This window comes from Somniosus microcephalus, chromosome 17, assembly GCF_052327205.1.
Source record: "Somniosus microcephalus isolate GS21.2 chromosome 17, FLI_Smic_1.0, whole genome shotgun sequence".
NCBI classification, from domain to species: domain Eukaryota; kingdom Metazoa; phylum Chordata; class Chondrichthyes; order Squaliformes; family Somniosidae; genus Somniosus; species Somniosus microcephalus.
In genome coordinates, this window is record NC_141003.1 from 5,683,623 (window position 1) to 5,705,909 (window position 22,287).

At 48.4% G+C, this 22,287-nt stretch overlaps 1 protein-coding gene across 1 annotated transcript; it reads right to left on the reverse strand.

Moving 5' to 3' along the window:
- Positions 1 to 1,848: 1,848 nt before the first annotated feature.
- LOC147105466 (uncharacterized) lies at positions 1,849 to 21,894 on the reverse strand. Its single transcript, XM_086010907.1, has 4 exons — positions 21,846 to 21,894; positions 3,290 to 4,086; positions 2,834 to 2,918; positions 1,849 to 1,904 (listed from the first exon to the last, which is right to left on the reverse strand). The coding sequence occupies exons 1-4, from the start codon at positions 21,892 to 21,894 to the stop codon at positions 1,849 to 1,851; spliced, it is 987 nt and encodes a 328-aa protein (XP_085867033.1).
- Positions 21,895 to 22,287: the final 393 nt, after the last annotated feature.

The window sequence follows — 22,287 nt, forward strand, 5'->3', positions numbered from 1 at the left end:
CCTGTCTTGCAGCGTTGACCCCCTGCACAAAGCTGGAGTGCTGCGTGTGAGACCCTGGGTGCCCCTCCCCTGGCTTGCTGAGCCATTTGTGATAGTGCTGAAGCACTTTTCTCATTTTTTAAGGTTAGGAAGGGAATTCAGCTTTAAGAGCTGAATATTCACTTTTAGGTCTTTTAAATGGTAAATTATTTTGAAAGGCAGCAAGAGCTGGAAACTTCATTTTCTCACTGGATATTAATCTGTATTACTTGTGAGTGCATATTCCCTTTAATTCACAGGCCTCTTCATTACCCACAGTTCCCTGCGAGCTCCACAGCCTCGCTCAAATGCCATATCCCACCACCTGCACCACATGCCTGACACACTGCTCAATGCACCACACCCCCATCACTCACCTACCAACAATCTCTAGCTATCACCACTCATATCTCACAATCAGAGCTTCCCTCACACACTTACCACAGCTGCAAGATTCACACCCACATCTGACACCTTTCAGACACTGCCAGCTAATCAACCATGGCAGGCACAACACCCAAACACATTGCACCAAACTCACTGACACACTTCCCTTTCTCTTGCAGGCAAAGGTGACTCACAACTTCCAGGAGTACTAGCAGATGGGTGGATGGGAAGCCAGACTTCAGAATCTAATGGAGCTGGAGAGGCAGTTCTCGACATAATTGGAGGGGCAGTCACAGAATCCGTGGCGAGCGGGGGAGTTGAAAGCATTGCTGATGATGACCGTTTGCTCATACCTAATCCTTCTCCTCACATCCCACTTCCTCCTCATCCTACAATCCCTTCTCTTACAAGCTGCTGATGTGTAAACACGGGTATCTTGCTACCACCCCCTCCACTCCCCTCACCACAACCCGACCCTTGTGCCCTTCTCCTTCCAGATACCGAAGAACTCTAGCCAGCCAGTCCCCGAAGTGATGGAGGAGGAGGGTGATAGAGGAGAAGAAAGTACACCATCACTGCATCTGACACTCCCAGACACAAGCTCAGAAATTGGCACTGCGCTTACTTTAGAGGGTGGTACAGAGGCGGGAGCTGCACGTGGTGAGTCAATGGGCATGTGTAGGCTGCAGCCAGGCCAGGGGGAAAAGGGCAGCTCGTGTGCCGGCTCCCCAGAGGGCAAGGTCGCGCACGAGTTCTGCTGTGCAGGACTCAGATGATGACCTCGAAGGGGCGGCCTTCAGAAGAAAGATGATGGGCATGCACACAGAAATGCTAGGTGCAATGGCAAGCCTGCCAGAGAGCCTCTTGTCAGTATCAAGGAGCATGGAGAAGTCCGGCTCCAACATTGCACCGGGCTTTGCGCGGAGCTTGGAGCCTGTGATTTCCAACATGGAAATGATGGACAACTCCATGAAAGACCTTGTGGACCCAGTCATGATGCTGCGTGTGATGGGCCATCTCGCAGCTTCCATTGCAGCACAAGGCGGGAGCACCCAACGTCTCAGTGCTGCAGTGGAAGCTCAGACTGCTGCCATCATCACTGGGTTTATGAGTGCGGAAAGCGGCTTGCAGGGTCTCGCAGCACTTCAGCAATCTGTCCCCCAACAGCTGGCTGGGAATGCTGAGGTGCCTGTCCGGGGGAGTGGCAGTGGCTCTGTGGAGAAGGAACCTGCTGTCCTCTCTCAGGCTTACTCCTGCTCCTATTTCTTATGTTCGTACTCCCACCTCTGCCACTCCGCCAGTGCCCTTGCTGCTGCCCATCATCCAGCCAGCCCAGACTGCTGCAGCCCATGCCGAGGTGGTGCAGTCTATGGCCGTGCCTTCTAGGCCCAGAGCTGCTCGAGGCCGTCCTGCATGGCCATCTGCAGTCTCCCCCACGGAAAGTCAGCAGCCTTCCACCAGCCATGCTTCAGCCACTGGAGTAACACTGCGTAGGAGCACTAGAGTAGGAAAAGGTACACGAAAAACAGACACTAAGGGAATGCACAAGGGTGATTAGTTAATGTTGTTGTTTTGATTTGCATTTGATAAATTTATAAATTATGTTTGGAATGTTTGTTTTGTGGTGGCTCTCTTTTCAGCTTTGTGCCCAGGAGGAAGCTGTGATGTTCCGTGACAGGGGAATGGTAAGGTGGGGAAGTGGTAAGCAACGGGGATCTGGGGTGTAAGGGTAAACCAGGAGAGCTTCTCCCCGAGATGGACCCTCTGATATAAAGGGTCGACGTCCGCCTTATTCCCAATCAATCACTCGGAGTCCGGAGGTTCATTCAGTAAAGCAACTTTATTTACAAGTTGACAGGGGAGTCACTCATCCTGGGACGAATGCTCCCCGATCGCTGAAATTCTCCTACCTTATATACAGGTTTTGTTCTGAGTCGTGGCTGCTGTTTGCAATTAGGTGCATTACACATATACATTTCTTTCATCATACAGTTGGCTTCGGGTGCAAATTCTTGTGACCTGTGTGCACTGGTCTTGTGACCCCATACGTTATCTCTCAATACATTCCTCAGTTAGTGATTCATGGTTTGTGCACTTTGGCCACGTTACACCAGACATCCCCTCTGTTCACAACCATTCCTTATATGGTTGGAGATATGCTCTGTTCCTTACTCCCCTCATCTTAGCCCTTTTTAACCCTTTCAGTCCCCCCTTTTGGTCCTGATTAATCCCTTTTAATCATTGACCAACCCGATTATTTTTTTTCTATTATGGGATCCTGCCGGGGTGGTGATCAAATCCAACCCATTGGGTCACCTTATTTATATAATCATATTGTCCTGATTTCTGTGCCCCCTACATCCTTTCCATCGATATATTATCCACCCAAATACATAGGTTATAAGCATTAATGTTATTAGTACTATACATCTGTCAAGCAGTTCTTTCTCCCAAGCCTTCGCTCGTTCGTCGTAATAGTCCGTCTGCTCGATGGGAATCTGCCCAGGAGGTTTCTGTAACAAATACCACCGAACAACATACATCACTACTTTATCAAGGTCATGTACATTTCTTCCATTTCCTTCTTTCTTTTTTGTTTTCTACGTTTTTTACAGACACATGCTGCTATTCCCATTCCTATCACCAAAACCAATTGTATTATAACTAGTATGTGAGAAGTAATGCGGATCCATGGGTGGATGTTGACATTCATCCCCCAATCCCACAGCTTCTCATACCATGGGACTTCCTGTCATTCTACTTCTATGTCCCTTTCTAGTTCCCCAAGGTTCCTTTGCAACATTACATATTGTTTCACCATTTTACTTAAGCCCTCTTTTATCTCTTGCCGATCCTCTTGCAGGCGGGGTATCGGAGCCCCCACCGGATCTTCAGAATTGACCAATTCGTCCCTTAAACTATCTGGCACATTTAGTTTCATTTCCTCCCTTGAGCGTACATACACCAATCTGGTGTGTCCAATTGTCACAGGGATCTTTGGTGTGAAGCAGAAGTTAGGCATTGTGATTACACATACAAGGTTACTATATTGGTACTCAGTCTCTGTGGTGGCTATACAATACACCCCTCTGCCTCTATATCTCGAGCGGGTGTGATGGTGATCGACATGTGATAATTCCAACATGCACCCCTCTGTCTTATAGCCGCACTCATCCTTAGGGCCTTCTCCTACCGGATGTGGGCATATTGTAAGCGTGCCTTTCCCGTGGCATCCGTTTAGGGAGACTCCTCTCATAGTACCATTCTTCCTGATGGCATAGGTATCAATTGAATAGTATTGGAGGTATGTCTCACCCCTCACTATGCCTATGTTTGTTACCTGGTACTGTGGGTATGGAGTCGTGTCTAGTCCCACCACTGGCATCAGGAGTACCATGCCTATCATTGCCGTCACTTCTGCTTTGCATTTTTGTATCACTGGATATACTCTGGTCATCCCCTTGAGGGTACGAGCACTCAGAGGGCCTGGATTCTGGCTCAGGCCATAGAGCTGTGTGCTGTTAATCCAGTCTGGTACCTCACCTCGTTGTATCTGTGCCAGATTGTGTTTTAACTGTCTGGTGGTCCATTGGCCATAGGCATGGCACAAGCCTCTCCCTACCCCATCTTTTGCCTGATCCTCATCTCTATGGTTTAGTTTGTTGATAGTGCTAGCATGGTCTTCACAGAAATCACAGAAACCCCACAGTGCAGATAGAGGCCATTTCGGCCCATCGAGCCTGCACCGACACATATCCCACCCGATCCCCGTAACCCCTGCACCAACATATATCCCACCCTATCCCTATAACTTTGATTCCCTCGAGTAATTTCCTTATCGTATGTTCTCCCAGCTCTGATTCTTGTTGCACCAAACCAGTTTCTTTCTCTAAAATCTGTTGTATTACCCTTTGTAATTGTTCCACACGACTCTGGACTCCTTGGGGGAGAAATTCAGTTGGTTGCGCCACCCGTTAGCTCCTTAAGAGGGCGCTAAGTGGGTCGCAAGCCAACTCGCTCCCGGGCGCGGCACTGCCCACGCCTCCCGCTAAATTCCGCGGGACGTTAGTGGTGGCGCTAACCGTTAGCGCTGTGCCGCTGCCGATGATGTCATCGGTGTGCGCAGCGCCCCGCTGACGCCCCGGCCGCGATATTTGGCAGCGCCCCCTGATATACCGCCGGACGCTTTGTACGACGGGTTCAGGGGGGCCTACCTGCGGCCGGGGAGGCGCAAATTAAAGGAGAGGTGCGGGGCGGCCATTTTTGTTGTTGATCACCTGCCAGCACCTGCCTGCGCTCCCGTCCCTGGCCTCCTGAACCCCCCCCCCCGCGGAGTGCCGGCTGCGTTCCAAGAGCCCGGCACTTCTCTTCGGTGCCGGGCTCTTTTGCCAGCACTCCCGATCCTCGGGGGCCCAGCTGGGCCCCAGATCGCGCTGCACAAGGCCCCTCCCCTTTAAGAAGGGGAGGAAGGCCTGCAATACCGCAGCACGATGTCGCACTGCGGCACGTTGTGCCACGATATTCACTCGCAGCGCCCCAAGAGGGATGCGGGGCACCTCCAGTAGCGCCGCGCTTCCCTTTGGGGCGCAACAACTCAATTTCCGGTGGGCGGGCGCGAATGTTTCCGGGGCGCTACTTTTAGCGCCCTGGCGAGGCTGGTGCCCCAAACGGGGCTATACTCAATTTCTCCCCCCTTGTATATCTAGAGCATTAATGAATGACGTCCCCGTATTTATTCCCGTGAGTACATCGTTTCCTAAGCCTCTCTTACTTCTTTGGTGGAATGCAGCATGTCCCCTGAAACTAGTGGCCCCTGTTGCATCAGCAGCTTGACTAATTACATTCCTTATCATATATGCATACAACTCTAGTTTTAGTAAATCTTTCACAATATCCTGGCCATTATAGCATGGTTAAGTTCATTAGTACTGGTACAATTTTGTGTCTCACATGATCATACAATTGTTCTCCCTCGGTAAATAACACCAGTCCATTTTCGGGCCCAGGCGTCAATTTCAGACACCTTCGTTCTTCAGGTGTTGTGATTGGGGCTGTTGTTGGTTCTAGGGTTACTCCTTGTGGTGTGATCCCTGTTGTTGTTGGTTGCAGTGTTGTAACGGCGTGCACAATAGTCCATCTTATGATATCGTCCATGCAGCTCAGGACATATCCTCCCCCTACTTGACCCAACACCTGCCAGTGTCTATTACATCTTACCATATTGCTGGTATCTGTCATTCTACAGGGTCTGCATGGTCGTTGATCCAAGTTCACCCAGGTACCGTCACACCTGTAACATCCTTTTCCTTGTTTTTCATACTGGTAACTGTGTGATACAATGAAGTTCCTCGTGGAGTCTCCACTAGGGGGATCTTAACTTGCAGTTCATTTCTTCCAGCCCGTTATTTGGACTTATAAGTGTTGTCATCAGAGTAGTTATAATAATCCATCTCACTGGATCCATGTTTATCTGTAATTTAAACACAGGTCTGGTCGTCTTCCGAGCTCTTTCCCCTAGAGGAGAGGGTGGAATGGGGATCTTTAGTGTTAAATGGTTTCACCTGGGCCCAGTGCTTCCATTGCATACCCGTCGGTTCCTGTAGACAAACACACGTATCACTTGTCATTAATGCAGTACATGGCCCCATCCAACGGGGTTCCATTCCCTTTCTTCCGATAACTTGCATCATTACTTGTTGACCTATTTCGGGCAGCTCATTTGGTTTAAGTCCAGCATTTTGTCTTTCTAGATCGTTAATCTGTTGCTGGTTCCTCACTTCTTTATTTAGTGCTTGTACCTCCTGATTTAGTTGTACTAAGTGTCGCCTTAATCTATCTTGCACTGGTCCTGGTTCTCCCACCCCTCCAGCCAAATCCTCTGGTAGTCTCATAGCTCGTCCTGTCATTAATTCATAGGGGGTCAGTCTGGTCGTTCATCCTGGGGTGGCTCGCAGCCTCATTAGTATGCTGGGTAATAATTCCGACCATCCCTTCCCTGTCTCTTGGATGGCATTTGTCAGCGCATTTTTCAGTATCCTATTCATTCTTTCTACCATCCCCGAGCTCTGGGGGTGATATGGTATGTGGTATTTTTGTGTTACGTTTAACAGCTTACAACATTCCTTCGTTATTTTACTGGTAAAGTGGGTGCCGTTGTCTGAGTCAATTTGCAGAGGCACTCCCCCAACGGGGTATAACCTCGGTAGCCAATATTAGTGCAACTGTTTATGCAGAGCAATCTTGGGTGGCAAAGGCTTCCACCCACCTGGTGAATTGGTCAATTATTACCAGGCAATATTTCCTCCCCCGGTCCTGCGCTAAGGGGCCGGTAAAGTCAATTTGTAAGTTTTCCCAGGGTCCTTGGGGCCTGGGTTGGTTTGTTACTCTAACTCTACATTTCTGTCCTACATTATTCTTAGTGCATATTATACAGCGGTGGCAATATTTCGCTACTTCCCGACCCATCTTTGGCCACCACCAGTACTGTGTCAGTAGGTGCAACATGTTAGGTGGGTGGGCGTGTGTGCTGTGAGGAGGATGCAGAGAAACTCCAGTATGATTTGGACAGGTTGGGTGATTGGGCAGAAGCATGGCAGATGCAGTATAATGTGGATAAATGCGAGGTTATCCACTTTGGTGGCAAAAACAGGAAGGCAGATTATTATCTGAACGGCAATAGATTGGGAGAAGGGGAAGTGCAACGAGACCTGGGTGTCCTTGTGCACCAGTCGCTGAAGGTAAGCATGCAGGTGCAGCAGGCGGTTAAGAAGGCAAATGGTATGTTGGCCTTCGTAGCGAGAGGGTTTGAGTACAGGAACAAGGATGTCTTGCTGCAGTTGTACAGGGCCTTGGTGAGTCCACACCTTGAGTATTGTGTGCAGTTTTGGTCGCCTTATCTGAGGAAGGATGTTCTTGCCATGGAGGGAGTGCAGCGAAGATTCACCAGACTAATACCTGGGATGGCAGGAATGACGTATGAGGAGAGATTGGGTCGATTGGGCTTATACTCGCTGGAGTTTAGAAGAATGAGAGGGGATCTCATTGAAACTTATAAAATTCTAACAGGATTAGACAGACTAGATGCAGGAAGGATGTTCCTGATGGCCGGGGAGTCCAGAACCAGGGGTCACAGTCTAAGGATAAGGGGTAAGTCATTTAGGAGAGAGATGAGGAGGAATTTCTTCACCCAGAGAGTGGTGAACCTGTGGAATTCTCTACCACAGAAGGCAGTGGAGGCCAATTCATTAAATATATTCAAGAAGGAGTTAGATATATTTCTTAAGGCTAAAGTGATCAAGGGATATGGGGAGAAGACAGGGACAGGGTACTGAATTTGGATGATCATCCATGATCTCATTGAATGGCGGAGCAGGCTCGAGGGGCCGAATGGCCTACTCCTGCTCCTATCTTCTATGTTTCTATGTTTCTATGTTACTTCTGCCAGTGTGTGTTACACCATGGTATAGCGCCATCAGTTGTTGTCTGCAACATTCCGGTGCCACCACCTGGTTACGGGGGCCCCATTTCCAAATTCCATCCTGTAGTCGAGCGCCTGCTTGTCTCCATCTCTCCTTTTCCTCTTAATAGTATTTTCTTGTACCTCCATTATATTCACTTCCTGTACCCCACTGACTGTCATGACCATATTTATTTCGTTTTTGAACGCGTCCTCTGGTTGCATTTCTTCCGCAGCTAGTTTGGCGGCTAGATCTGCATACCTATTCCCTATAGGGGCCTGGTCCTGGGGTTCCTGTGAGTCCATATCCTCTATCTTTGTGTGGGCTTTTATTTTAATTACCGCTGCCTCGAAAGGTGCCTGTGCAGCCTTAACTAACCTTTCTATTAGTTTTCCATGTTTTACTACCTCTCCCGTAGAGGTCATGTACCCCTTCGGGCCTATAGTGTCATATAATTATGCACCATTCCAAAAGCATATCGCTGTCGGTATAAACATTTATCCGTTTGTTTTTTGCTATTTCCAACGCTTTTATTAAAGCCACTAGTTCCGCTACCTGTGCTGACTTATCCCCATAAAGGGCTCCTTTTAGCAGGGTCTTTCCTTCTTGATTTACTACTGCCCACCCTGTTCTGGGTTCTCCGTTGATATACTTTCGGGATCCATCTATGTATAATACTTCATTCGGGTTCTCGAGGGGGTTCTCTTTTACCCCACTACTTACTTCTTCCTCTATTTTTACTTGGCAACTATGCTCATCCCCTTCTGTTAATATTGCAGATGCTGGGTTTATTCCAGTATGTTTCTGTATTAATACTGATCCATCTCTTGGTAGGAGGATTGCTTCCCACTTTGCTTTCCGGCTATCTGATGTAGTTCTCAGTTTTCCAGTGTTGAGTAGTTCCACTAATGTATGTTGAGTCTGCAAAATGACCTTTCCCATCATCACTATTGGTTTGCTTACTCGCACCGCCCAGGTGGCGCAATCTATTGCAGCCACACATCGTGGCATCGCCTTTGCTACTGGGTCTTTTTTTTTGCATTGTAATACGCAATGGGTCTCTGTTTCCCTCCGTGATCTTGCATTACCACGGCTGAATAACTCTCATGATCTAACTCACAATATAGGTGGAAGGGTCGAGTGGGATCTGATAATCCTAGGGCAGGGGCTGTTATTAACTAACCGTTGAATCGGCTCTGCTTTCCCTGCAAAGTCTGATATAAAATTCCTGCAGTAATTAAACAGTCCCAACACTTTCCTCACTCCCCGGACGGTCACAGGCCTTGGCATGTCTTTTATGGCTGCCTTTCGTTCCTCCGGGAGTGTCTTATACCCCTGGCTAATCTCGTGCCCTGGACACTCCACTTTGGACAGTCCAACCTGTGCCTTTTGGGGTTCAATTTAAAGCCAGCTTTCTTAAGTGTCTGGGGTGTGGCTAGTAATGCTCCCATGTGTCCTTTGGCATCCTCTGATGCAATCATTATGTCATCGACATATTGGGGTAGGGCGCTCTGGTACTTTGATAGGTCTAACTTGTATAAGGCTTGACTCAGTACACGGTGGAATATATTTGGACTATTGTGGAACCCCTGTGGGACCCTGGTCCATGTATATTGTCTATCCCCAACAGTAAAGGCGAATTTCCCTTGTGATTCCTCTGCCAATGGTATGGACCAGAACCCGTTCTGTATCCAAGACTGTAAATATTTTAAAGTCTGGTTCCAGACCATTAAATATCTTATTCAATATGGTCTACACAAATTTACACCAACCAGAACTTCACCGTGGCCACAATAAAAGTCTGGTTTTAATAGGCTAATTAACTTCATAATTCCAATCCAATCCAGATTAATTTTTTTTTTTAGCTAACCATTATCACTTGGAAAAGAAAGAAACGGTAGCCACATTAACAAAGAAACAATTCCCCATGCCTTGTAACCATTCAAATTCATTTTCTTCCAGGCACATTGGCAACTGTGACTTCAAGGCTGAAGCTTATCTTTTGTAAAACAATTAACAAACTTAAAACAACACACGCTTGTCTATCCTTCAAGACAAGTCCTCAAAGGGTTAAACCGCTTTTAGCTCTCTGTACATAAGAGTGGGTGGAGCTAAAACACACAACAGACATTTTTTTTTTAAGAACAGACTTTCAGACAAAAGGAATACTGTAACTTCTTAAACATCCATAGTCAGGAAAACTTTCACACTTTAACACACACTTTCGCACAAACTGAGATCCCAGCATTTTTTAAGGTTCCTTTTGTGATGAAATATATGCCTTCATCAGCCCCTGTGTTTTACCTGCATTGTATTGTGTGTACCACCCCCTTTTTCCTATTGTGTGTATTGGCTCCGCCCCTGTCTTTTGTCATATAAAGGTCTCAAGAGCTGTATGAGTCATTTCTGCCAGACGAATCCGATGTGGAAAGACATGCAATGTTCTTAGCGATTAAAAGCCTTCAGTTGAATCCTTTAATTCCTTGTCTTTGAGTTATTGATGGCACATCAATTTTAATCACTAAAACACCAAGATGGATCGACTCCTGAAACCAGAGCGCTTGGATCTGGACCCCCATGCCTCAGACGCAGCCACACAGTTCGGACACTGGTTCCAATGTTTCGAATTTTTCATCGAAAGCTCAGCCACCGCCATCGCAGCCGCGACCGCCACCGGAGACGTGAAACTGGGAATCCTGCGAAACTGGGTGAGTCATCAGGTCTCCCCTCTCATCCGAGATGCCACCAGCTACGGGGATGCCTGCACCATTCTGAAGGCCCACTACGTGCGGCCAATAAACGAGGTGTACGCCAGGCATCTTCTGACTACTCGCACGCAGCGGCATGGTGAGTCACTAGAGGACTTCATGCTAAGCCTAAAAGTACTGGGCAGAGACTGTAACTGTAAGGCCGTGTCTGCCATTGTGTACACGGAGGAGCTGATCCGCGACTCCTTTATTGCGGGCCTCAGTTCAAATTACATTCGGCAGAAACTGTTTGAAAAGGAGGGACTGGACTTAAAACAGGCTATGGGCATAGCGCGATCGCTGGATATGGCCCAGAGGAACTCTGAATCCTGTTCCTCAGGCCATGCAGCCCACTCCGCCTCGTGGGGGCCGCCATCTTGGAAGCCATCTTCACCTCCCAGGTCTCAGGCCAGCCCAGCACCATCGGAGCCCCAGCCTCCACCCAGGAGCCCCACTACTGCCGCGATGCATCGGGGCCTGAAATGCTACTTCTGCGGCCAGGACAAACACTCCAGGCATCTGTGCCCAGCGAAGGGCACCACCTGTTTTAAATGCGGGAAGAAAGGACATTTCAGCAAAGTCTGCAGAGGGAACCCCGCCTCCAACTCCGCCGCGTGCGCGCCGTGGGGGCGGCCATCTTGGACGCCATCTTGTCCACCCTCATGGAGTCCACCATCTTGTCCCGACTACACGGACCTCCAGGACCCACTGGTGGCCTCGATCACGGTGGATCAATCCAGGCCGCATCCGTTGTCTAGATCGATGATGGACATAGAGGTAAACGGGAACAAGGTTAAATGCTTGATTGACTGCGGGAGCACCGAAAGCTTTATTCATCCTAGCCTGGTAAAACGACTTTCACTAACGATAGTCCCTACACAGGGCAAAATCGCCATGGCTGATAAGACCCATACCTCAAAAATTACAGGTTTCTGCGCGGTTATGTTGTCGGTAAAAGGCACTGATTACAGAGATTTTAAACTATTGATAATGCCAGATCTCTGTGAGCGTGATCTTGGGTCTGGACTTCCAGTGCCACCACCAAAGTATCACGCTCACCTACGGTGGGTCCCAGCTGCCCCTCACAGTGTGCAGTCTGGCTACCCTGAAGGTCAAGCCGCCCTCTCTGTTCGCCAACCTCGCACCCAACTGTCGACCCATAGCGACCAAGAGTAGGCGGTACAGCTGGGAGGACAGATGGTTCATTGCGTCGGAAGTAGAAAGACTCAAGCGGGAGGGTATCATTGAATGCAGTACCAGCCCGTGGCGCGCCCAGGTAGTAGTAGTTAAGGGTAGCGAAAAGAAGCGGATGGTGATAGATTATAGCCAGACGGTTAATCTATACACCCAGCTAGACGCCTACCCTCTGCCCCGCATAGCGGATATGGTTAACCAAATCGCACAATACCGGGTGTTTTCCACCATCGACCTAAAGTCGGCATACCACCAGCTCCCCATTAGGCCGGAGGACCATCCATACACCGCCTTCGAGGCGAACGGACGCCTCTACCACTTCCTCAGAGTCCCCTTTGGGGTAACGAATGGGGTCTCGGTCTTCCAGCGGGAGATGGACCGCGTGGTCGATGAGAACCAGTTAACAGCCACCTATCCATACCTAGACAACGTCACCATCTGCAGCCACGACCAGCAAGACCACGACTCGAACCTCGCGAGATTTCTGAAAACCACCCTCAGACTCAATCTCACCTACAACGAGGATAAGTGTGTCTTTAGCACCACGCGCCTCTGTATCCTGGGCTGCGTGGTGGAAAACGGGGAAATCGGTCTGGACCCCGACCGATTGTGCCCACTACGGGAGCTACCCCTACCAAACACTCCCAAGGCCCTGAAAAGGTGCCTGGGGTTTTTCTCCTATTACGCCCAATGGGTCCCCAATTATTCTGACAAGGCCCATCCCCTCCTGAAATCAACGTCCTTCCCGCTCACGGCCGAGGCCCACGCCACCTTCAACAGCATTAAACACGACATTGAGAAGGCCGCGCTGCAGGCAGTGGACGAAAACATCCCTTTCCAGGTCGAAAGCGATGCGTCCGACTTCGCTTTAGCAGCCACCCTCAACCAGGATGGGCGGCCCGTAGCCTTTTTCTCAAGAACCCTCCAAGGGCCCGAGATCAGGCACTCCTCAGTAGAGAAGGAGGCCCAGGCCATAGTGGAGGCAATGCGGCACTGGAGGCACTACATAGCCGGCAAACGCTTCACCCTGCTTACCGACCAGCGGTCGGTAGCCTTCATGTTTAACAACAGAGGGGGAAGATCAAGAACGACAAAATTCTCAGGTGGCGGATCGAACTCTCCACGTTTGAGTACGACATGATATATAGGCCGGGGGCCCTCAACGAATCCCCCGACGCCCTATCATGAGGGATGTGTGCCAGCATCCAGGGGGACAGGCTACAGGGCCTCCACAATGGCCTCTGCCACCCGGGGGTCACCCGGCTATTCCACTTTATAAAATCCCGTAACCTGCCCTATTCCATCGAGGAGGTCAGGTCTATGACCAAGGACTGCCGCACCTGTGCGGAATGCAAGCCCCATTTTTTCAGGCCCGACCGAGCCCACCTGATCAAAGCTACACGGCCATTCGAGCGCCTGAGCTTAGATTTCAAGGGACCACTCCCCTCCACCGACCGCAATGTGTACTTTCTCAACATTGTGGACGAGTACTCCCGCTTCCCATTCGCCTACCCCGACATGACCAGTGCCACGGTCATCAAGTGCCTTGGCAGCCTGTTTTGCACGTTCGGCATGCCTAACTACATCCACACTGACAGGGGGGCGTCATTCATGAGCGACGAACTGCGCCAATACCTGCTGTCGAAGGGGATAACCACGAGTCGGACCACTAGTTATAACCCCCGGGGTAATGGGCAAGTGGAGAGGGAGAACGCGACGGTGTGGAAGGCGGTCACCTTAGCACTAAGGTCTAAAGGCCTCCCTACCTCCCGCTGGCAAGAGGTCCTCCCAGACGTACTCCACTCAATAAGGTCGCTACTGTGTACTGCTACTAACGCCACTCCTCACGAGAAGATGTTTGTTTTTCCCCGCAAATCAACCTCAGGAGTGTCCCTACCTTCGTGGCTCTCCACCCCAGGGACAGTCCTATTACGGAAGAATGTGAGGGGCCACAAAACAGATCCCCTCGTGGAGGCAGTACACCTACTCCACGCAAACCCACAGTACGCGTACGTCAAGCGCGCCGACGGGCGTGAGGACACCGTGTCCATAAAGGACCTCGCCTCGGCAGGAAGCGATGACGACCCATCCTCACCACCCCCAGAAGAACCTCCACCATCCCCAGAGGTATTCTCACCACCCCCAGAAGTACCTGCAACACCCCCAGCACAGGGGTATGCCCAGGAGGGCATCACAGACTCCCGGTCGGAACCCGAGGTACTGTTGCGACGTTCAGGAAGGACTATCACACCCCCGGACAGACTAAATCTGTAGAAGGGGTGAATGTGATGAAATATATGCCTTCATCAGCCCCTGTGTTTCACCTGCATTGTATTGTGTGTACTGCCCCCTTTTTCCTATTGTGTGTATTGGCTCCGCCCCTGTCTTTTGTCATATAAAGGTCTCAAGAGCTGTATGAGTCATTTCTGCCAGACGAATCCGATGTGGAAAGACATGCAATGTTCTTAGCGATTAAAAGCCTTCAGTTGAATCCTTTAATTCCTTGTCTTTGAGTTATTGATGGCACATCACCTTTCACTCAGCAATCTTGTGTTTTATTTGTTTCAGCACAGACGTTAATAACTTCCGTGTCGGTAAAACTTTAGGTTTCTCTTTCTAAACCATCCCAATCAACCTCCTCACTATCATTCCTTCCACTATGCACTGACCTTGTTTTCATTACAGCGGCACACTTGGCACCTACATTTTTTAACTGTTCCACTAACTCCTCTTTTTCCCTCTCCCGTGTGGCCCCAATCTTACACATTTTTCATGTGGCCCTGACAAAGAACCCCTACAGTTTTCTCCTCCTTATTCTTGCACTGACAATCTGTCTTCTAAGTTGTGTCTTTACTCAAGACTCAATTAGAAAGCCTTCCTGACCAGAAAGCAGAATGCTGCAGCTTTTGACAGTTCAGCGGCCATTCTGCTTTCTGTGCCGGTGAGCTGAGGGACTCCTGAGACCTGAAGGGAGGAAGCCTGCAGGAAGAAGTAAAGGTAAGCAAAACTTATTAAAACATTTACACACACCTCACACACTTACCTCTGCACACATGCACCCATTACTCATCTGCACACTGGACATCTCGGCCCCTCCGACCCCCGCAGACTGATGGCCTGCCTTGCTGACCCTGGCGAGGTTCGGAGCCATTGGGAAGCCCACACTTCAAGGCTCAAAATAGGGGTGAGCCAAGAAACTGCCTGTTAACTACCTGTTAACGGGCAGTTAATTGGCATGAATCCCCTTCCCACCTCGAGGAGGCGGGACCCGGCGCGGGTCAGCTACCCGCCTCCTGGCAAGATGGCATGGGGGCGGGTTGGGCACCCGCCCCCAGATTCTGCCATTTTCCCAGCAGTTCCGCCTCCAAACACGCCTCCGCAGGGCTGGCAAAATCCAGCCCATTGCGTCAGTTTTAAAAGCACAAGTAAAAGAGTTCTTTTTATTTGGCAGAAGTTTTTTTAAGTTTACTTGCAAGCTTTGAGAAGCTGTGTGACACAAGCTGACATTGATTGGTGATGTCTGGATTTGTCTTTTTGAAATGCAAAAAAAGGAAGTTAACTCTTCCCACAAGCTGCTCTGTTTTTTGCTTTCGAGTATCAAATTAACTCGGTTTCTAATTTACTAAGCAACAATTTTTGCATTGCTGAATATAAATACATTTTGGGCATTATTAAATGTTGAAGTTTTTTAATTTGAGTGGATATTTCCCCAGTGACAGAAGGGAATCAGAAATTGACAAATCAACCCATTGAGTTCATAAGAACATAAGACGTCGGAGCAGGAGTCGGCCATTCGGCCCCTCGAGCCTGCTCCGCCATTCGATAAGATCATGGCTGTTCTGATCTTGGCCTCAATGCCACTTCCCCGCCCACTCCCCATAACCCTCGACTCACCTGTAGTTCAAACATCTGTCTATCTCCGCCTTGAATACATTCAGTGACCCAGCCTCCACAGCTCTCTGGGGAAGAGAATTCCAAAGATTTATGACCCTCTGAGAGAAGAAATTCCTCCTCATCCCCATTTTAAATGGGCGATCCCTTATTCTGAAACTATGCCCCCGAGTTCTAGATTCCCCCACGAGGGGAAACATCCTCTCTGCATCTACCCTGTCGAGCCCCCTCAGAATCTTGTACGTTTCAATAAGATCACCTCTCATTTTTCTAAACTCCAGTGAGTATAGGCCCAACCTGCTCAACCTTTCTTCATAAGACAACCCCCTCATCTCAGGAATCAACCTCGTGAACCTTCTCTGAACTGTCTCCATTGCAAGTATATCCCCCCTTAAATAAGGAGACCAAAACTGTACGCAGTACTCCAGGTGTGGTCTCACCAATGCCCTGTACAGTTGTAGTAAAACTTCCTTACTTTTATACCCCCCTTGCAATAAAGGTCAACATTCCATTTGCCTTCCTAATTACTTGCTGTACCTGCATGCTAACTTTTTGTGTTTCATGTATAAGGATCCCCGATCCCTCTGTACCGCAGCACTTTGTAGTCTCCCTCCATTTAAATAATAATTTGCTTTTTTATTTTTCCTACCAAAGTGGATAACCTCATATTTTCCCACATTATACTCCATCTGTCAAATTTTTGCCCACTCACTTAACCTATCTATATCACTTTGCAGATTGTGTCTTCTTCATAAGTTGCTTTCCCACCTATCTTTGTATCATCAGCAAATTTGGCTACAGTACACTCGGTCCCTTCATCCAAGTCATTAATATAGATTGTAAACAGCTGAGGCCCCAGCACCCCACTAGTTACAGTTTGCCAACCTGAAAATGACCCATTTATCCCGACTCTCTGTTTTCTGTTAGTTAGCCAAACCTCTATCCATGCTAATATATTACCCCCAACCCCGTGAGCTCTTATCTTGTGCAGTAACCTTTTATGTGGCACCTTATTGAATGCCTTCTGGAAATCCAAATACACTACATCTACTGGTTCCCCTTTATCCACCCTGCTCGTTACATCCTCAAAGAACTCTAGCAAATTTGTCAAACATGATTTCCCTTTCATAAAACCATGCTGACTCTGTTTGACTATTATGATTTTCTAAATGTCCTGCTATTACTTCCTTAATAATGGACTCCAGCATTTTCCCAATGACGGATGTTAGGCTAACCGATCTATAGTTTCCTGCTTTCTGTTTCCCTCCTTTCTTGAATATGGGTGTTACATTTGCTGTTTTCCAATTCGCTTGGACCTCTCCAGAATCCAGGGAATTTTGGTAGATTACAACCAATGCATCCACTATCTCTGCAGCCACTTCTTTTAGTCCCATAAGTTTGCCTAGTACTTTTCCTCTAGTAATAGTGATTGCTTTAAGTTCCTCCCTCCCTATAGCCCCTTGATTATCTATTATTACTGAGATGCTTTCAGTGTCTTCTACTGTGAAGACTGATACAAAATATTTGTTCAAAGTCTCTGCCATTTCCCTGTTTCCCATTATTAATTCCTCAGTCTCATCCTCTAAGGGACCAATGTTTACTTTAGTTACTCTCTTCCTTTTTATATACCTGTAGAAGCTCTTACTGTCTGTTTTTATATTTCTTGCTAGCTTACTCTCAATCTATCTTCTCTATATTTATTATATTTTTAGTCGTCCTTTGCTGGTTTCTAAAAATGTCCTAATGGTCTGGCCTACCACTAATCTTCGCATCATTGTATGCCTTTGTTTTCAATTTGATACCATCCTTAACTTCCTTAGTTAGCCAGGGATGGTTCATTCTTCTCTTAGGGGGCGATTTTCTGACATCCAAGTTGTCCAGGGTTTGGAGACGGGAAAATCAGAAATGATGAGTGCAGGTTCGGAACCCGCCTCTAATCCGCCTCTGCGGGATTTTGCCGGTGACGGTTTTGCAGGGTGGGAAACGGTCCTGCCTCCAGCTGCCCAGAGAGCTTGTTAAGAGGCTTAAATGCTCGTTAAGGGCCTCTCTAAGCCTATTTTGAGAGGCCCTTGTGATTTTTCAACCATTTCGGCGTGTTCCACAACCCTCCTAAACCACGCCAGCAGGTCTAACAATACATTGTTTATTTCATGAGGGATTAGTTGCAGGTGGCTGAACTTTGCTTTAAAAGGTCTTTGAGCACTTTTAGAAGGCCTTCCGAAGTCAGAGGTGCTGCAGCTTGAATCTATCAACTGTGGGACTTCCTTGGAAGACCCTCTCCCCGCTTACAATGAGCGCTTCCCCAACGGAGGTATCTGCAAGCAGCATGGGAACCATTCATTTCCTTTCACCATGGACCTCAGACTCAGATGAGGAGCATCCAAGGCAGCAGCAGAACCAGGCAGCTCAGCAGCAACAGCAGCAGGAGCCCCAACCTCCTGCTCAGCCACCCAATGCTGCACAGGGCAGAAGGCACCAGCGCATCGAGGCACCTCACCACAGGAGATACCCCCGACAGAGGGTTTACAGACAGAGGATGAGCTACCTCAACATGACTGAGCAGCAGTGCCAAAGGAGGCTGAGACTTTCGCGAGAGGTTGTCCGAGAGATCTGTGGAGTGCTGCACCAACACCAGTGGCTATCAAAGTCACCACCACACTCAACTTTTTTGCCTCAGGCTCCTTCCAGGGATCATCAGCAGACATCAGCGGCATCTCCCAGTTGGCCGCCCACAGTTGCATCACGCAGGTTACCAATGCCCTTTTTGCTAAGGCCCACAATTACATCCAGTTCTCAATGGATCAAGCAAGTATAACCGCCCATTCGGTTGGCTTTGCAAATATGGCAGGCATGCCAATGGTGCACATGTGGCCCTTAGGGCGCCCCATCACAACCCAGCTATCTTTGTCAACCGAAAGGGCTTCCACTCCCTCAACGTTCAGCTGCTGTGTAACCACAAGAAGGAGTTCTTGCGTGTTTGCGCCAAGTTCTGTGGTAGTTGCCAGGACTCTGTCATCCTGCAGCACTCTAGTGTTCCTCCGCTTTTCAATCCACCAAACCAACTTAACGGATGGCTCCTTGGTGACAAAGGCTGCCCCCTGAAGTGGCTAATGACGCCGATCAGGAGGCCAGCTAATGAGGCTGAAGAGCGCTACAACGCCAGCCACACTTTGACCAGGTCCATCATAGAGCAAACCATTGGGTTGTTGAAGATGCACTTCCATTGCCTTGACCGATCAAGTGGAGCCCTGCAGTATTCACCATTCAGGGTCTCCAGAATGGTCGTGGTCTGCTGTGCACTGCACAACATGGCACAGCATCGTGGCTTGCAGCCTGATGAGCAAATGGCTCAGTTCCAGCCCTCCTCAGATGAGAATGAGGAGGAGAAGGAGGCTGAGGAGGAGGAGGATCTGGAGGAGGAGGGGGAGCAGGGGGAGGAGGAGGAGCAGGAGGACGTCAGAGCACCGTTGTATCGACCAGCAGCAGCACGCGAGCATAGGCAAGGGATGAACTTATCCTGGCCAGATTTGCATAGGTTGCCCAAGTTGGCACATGTCCTTGGCTCCATCCTAAGACATCATTGACAATGGACATGACTCTCTGGCCTCCTTTCACTCAGGCCACCAACCTGACAATGCAAGTGTGGCATTGCCCACAATGTGGAGCTGCCTAAGGCGAAAGAACAGATGGCATAACACCAACATTTTGGCATCAAATCATTTTAATGCTTTCCAACAGGGATGGCATTTCATCAATACACAGAAACATTCTCCCAATCTGCACATATCTGGAGGTTATATCCCTTGCTAGCTGGACCCACACAGCCTTGGTTTCTTTGGGAGGCCTCTTCCTCCCAGATGAGTGGAAGAGCGCCTCCCTGCTAGCTGTCACCCCCTCAAACAACATTTGCAGCACCTCATCCGAGAGCCTTGGGGAGGCCCTTGCCTTGGAATTGGACATAGTGGTTTCTCAGAATATGTTGCAGGTGGTGCAGCACAGGCAGAAATCCTGTGGAATGATCCAAGGGAGCAAGAAGCCATAAAATCAGGCTGGAAAAGTGATGGCAGCAGAGATGAGTTTCAGGCCCAAAACACTAATTGAACAAGGGCATCCCACACCTCTGAAATCAACTGGCCAATCAGGGGAAAATCACAATTTTTTGAAAACTATAAGTGGAGGCGGGTTACAAACCCACCCAAACCGAAGCCCACCTCCATCTTGCCTCCAGTGGGAAAATCGCCCCCTAAGAGTCTTTCTTTCTCATTGGAATATATCTTTGCTGAGAGTTATGAAATATCTCCTTAAATGTCTGCTACTGTTTATCTACCGTCTTACCCTTTAATCTATTTTCCAGTCCGCTTTAGCCAACTCTGTCTTCATACCTTTGTAATTGCCTTTATTTAAGTTTAGGACATTAGTTTGAGACCCAAGTTTCTCACCCTCAAACTGAATTTGAAATTCTACCATGCTATGATCACTCCTCCCTAGAGGATCCTTTACTATGAGATCATTAATTAATCCTGTCTGATTACACATTACCAGATCTAAAATAGCCTGCTCCCTGGTTGGTTCCACAATGTATTGTTCTAAGAAACTGTCCTGAATACACTCTATGAACTCGTCCTCAAGGCTACCTTTGCCAATTTGATTTGTCCAATCTATATGAAGATTAAAATCGCTCATGATTATTGCAGTACCTTTCTTACAAGCCCCCATTATTTCTTGATTTATACTCTGTCCTACAGTGTAGCTATTGTTAGGGGGCATATAGACTATTCCCACCAGTGACTTCTTTCCCTTATTATTTCTTATCTCCACCCAAACTGATTCTACATCTTGATCTTCCGAGCCAAGATCATTTCTCACTACTGCACTGATCACAGCCTTTATTAACAGAGCTACTCCACCTCCTTTTCCTTTCTGCCTATCCTTCCGAAATGTCAAATACCACTGAATATTCAGTTCCCAGCCTTGGTCACCTTGCAACCACGTCTCTGTACTGTCTATCAGATCATACCCATTTATTTCTATTTGTGCTGTCAACTCATCTATCTTATTACGAATGCCGTGTGCATTCAGATAAAGCGCTTTTAATTTTGTCTTTTAACCATTTTTCCCTACTCTGACTCTACTTTCTGGTGCACTCTTATATTTATATATACTTTATCCCTTCCTGTCACACTCTGGTTATCATTACCCCTATCGCTACCCTGCACTATTGCCTTATCCTTCCTATCTGACTTCTTAAATTTCCCCTTCACCTGAACCCTCTCCCCCACTATTTAGTTTAAAGCCCTCTCTACAGCCCTAGTTATTTGATTTGCCAGGACACTGGTCCCAGCATGGTTCAAGTGAAGCCCATCCCAACGGAACAGCTCCCTCTTTCCCAGTACTGGTGCCAGTGCCCCATGAATCGAAATCTATTTCTCCCACACCAATCCTTGAGCCATGCATTCAACTCTCTGATCTTATTTACCCTATGCCAATTTGCTCGTGGCTCAGGTAGTAATCCAGAGATTATTACCTTTGTGGTTCTGCTTTGTTAATTTAGCCCCTAGCTGCTCATACTCCCTCAGCAGAACCTCTTTCTTAGTCCTACCTATGTCGTTGGTACCTATGTGAACCATGACAACTGGATCTTTCCCCTCCCACTCCAAGTTCCTCTCCAGCCCAGAGAAGATGTCCTTAACCCTGGCAGGCAACACACAGCTTCGGGACTCACGCTCTCGGCTGCAGAGAAATGTATTGATCCCCCTAGCTATACTGTCCCCTACCACTACTTCATTTCTTTTTACTTCCCCAATTTGAATGGCCCCCTGTACCATGGTGCTATGGTCAGTTTGCTCATCCTCCCTGCAGTCCGTGGCCTCATCCACACAGGGAGCAAGAATCTTGTACCTGTTGGACAAGTGCAAGGGCTAAGGCTCCTCCAATGCTACCTTCTGAATCCCCATACCTGCCTCACTCATAGTCACACCCACCTGTCCCTGACCACAGACCAATTCTGAAGTATTTAACCTAAGGGGTGTGACTGCCTCCTGGAGCACAGTGTCCAGGTAACTCTCCCCCTCCCTGATGTATCGCAATGTCTGCAGCTCGGACTCCAGCTCATCAACTCTGAGCCAAAGTTCCTCAAGCTGCAGACACTTACTGCAGATGGGGTCGCTGTGGATCAGACTGGGGTCCACCAGCTCCCACATGCTACAGCTGCAACACATCACTTGCCCTGCCATCTCTATTGTATTTAATTTAATTAATTACGTCAATATCAATCAATTGTCTATTTATAGTTTTTAATCTAGTTAAACTATAAACCTTGTTTAATTTATTAAATTTTTTAAAGTAAGTTTAGTCAGTTATAAATTTCATTATATGCTTAGCCCTCAGTCCTAAGAGAAAAGAAATACTCACCATCAATCACCTACCTGCTTACCTGTGACGTCACACTTTGATTTTTTTTGATATTGAATTGGAGCCTCGCTGCTCCTTCCCCGCTGGCTCTGCTCTCGGGCTCCTCTCGCCGCGCTCTTTATTCTCCTCCCACTGCTGCTCCGGTTCTGCCCATGTCCGCTGGCTCTGCTCACAAGAATAGC

Excerpts from the sequence above, each read along its gene's own strand:
- LOC147105466 (XM_086010907.1), bottom strand. The coding sequence starts at position 21,894 with ATGTGGGAGCTGGTGGACCCCAGTCTGATCCACAGCGACCCCATCTGC. Across the intron at positions 4,087-21,845 it reads CCACAGCGACCCCATCTGCA|ACCATGCTAGCACTATCAAC; the intron begins GTAAGTGTCTGC and ends ATTTCTGTGAAG. Across the intron at positions 1,905-2,833 it reads GAAAGAACTGCTTGACAGAT|TGCTCCTACGCAGTGTTACT; the intron begins GTATAGTACTAA and ends TTCCTACTCTAG.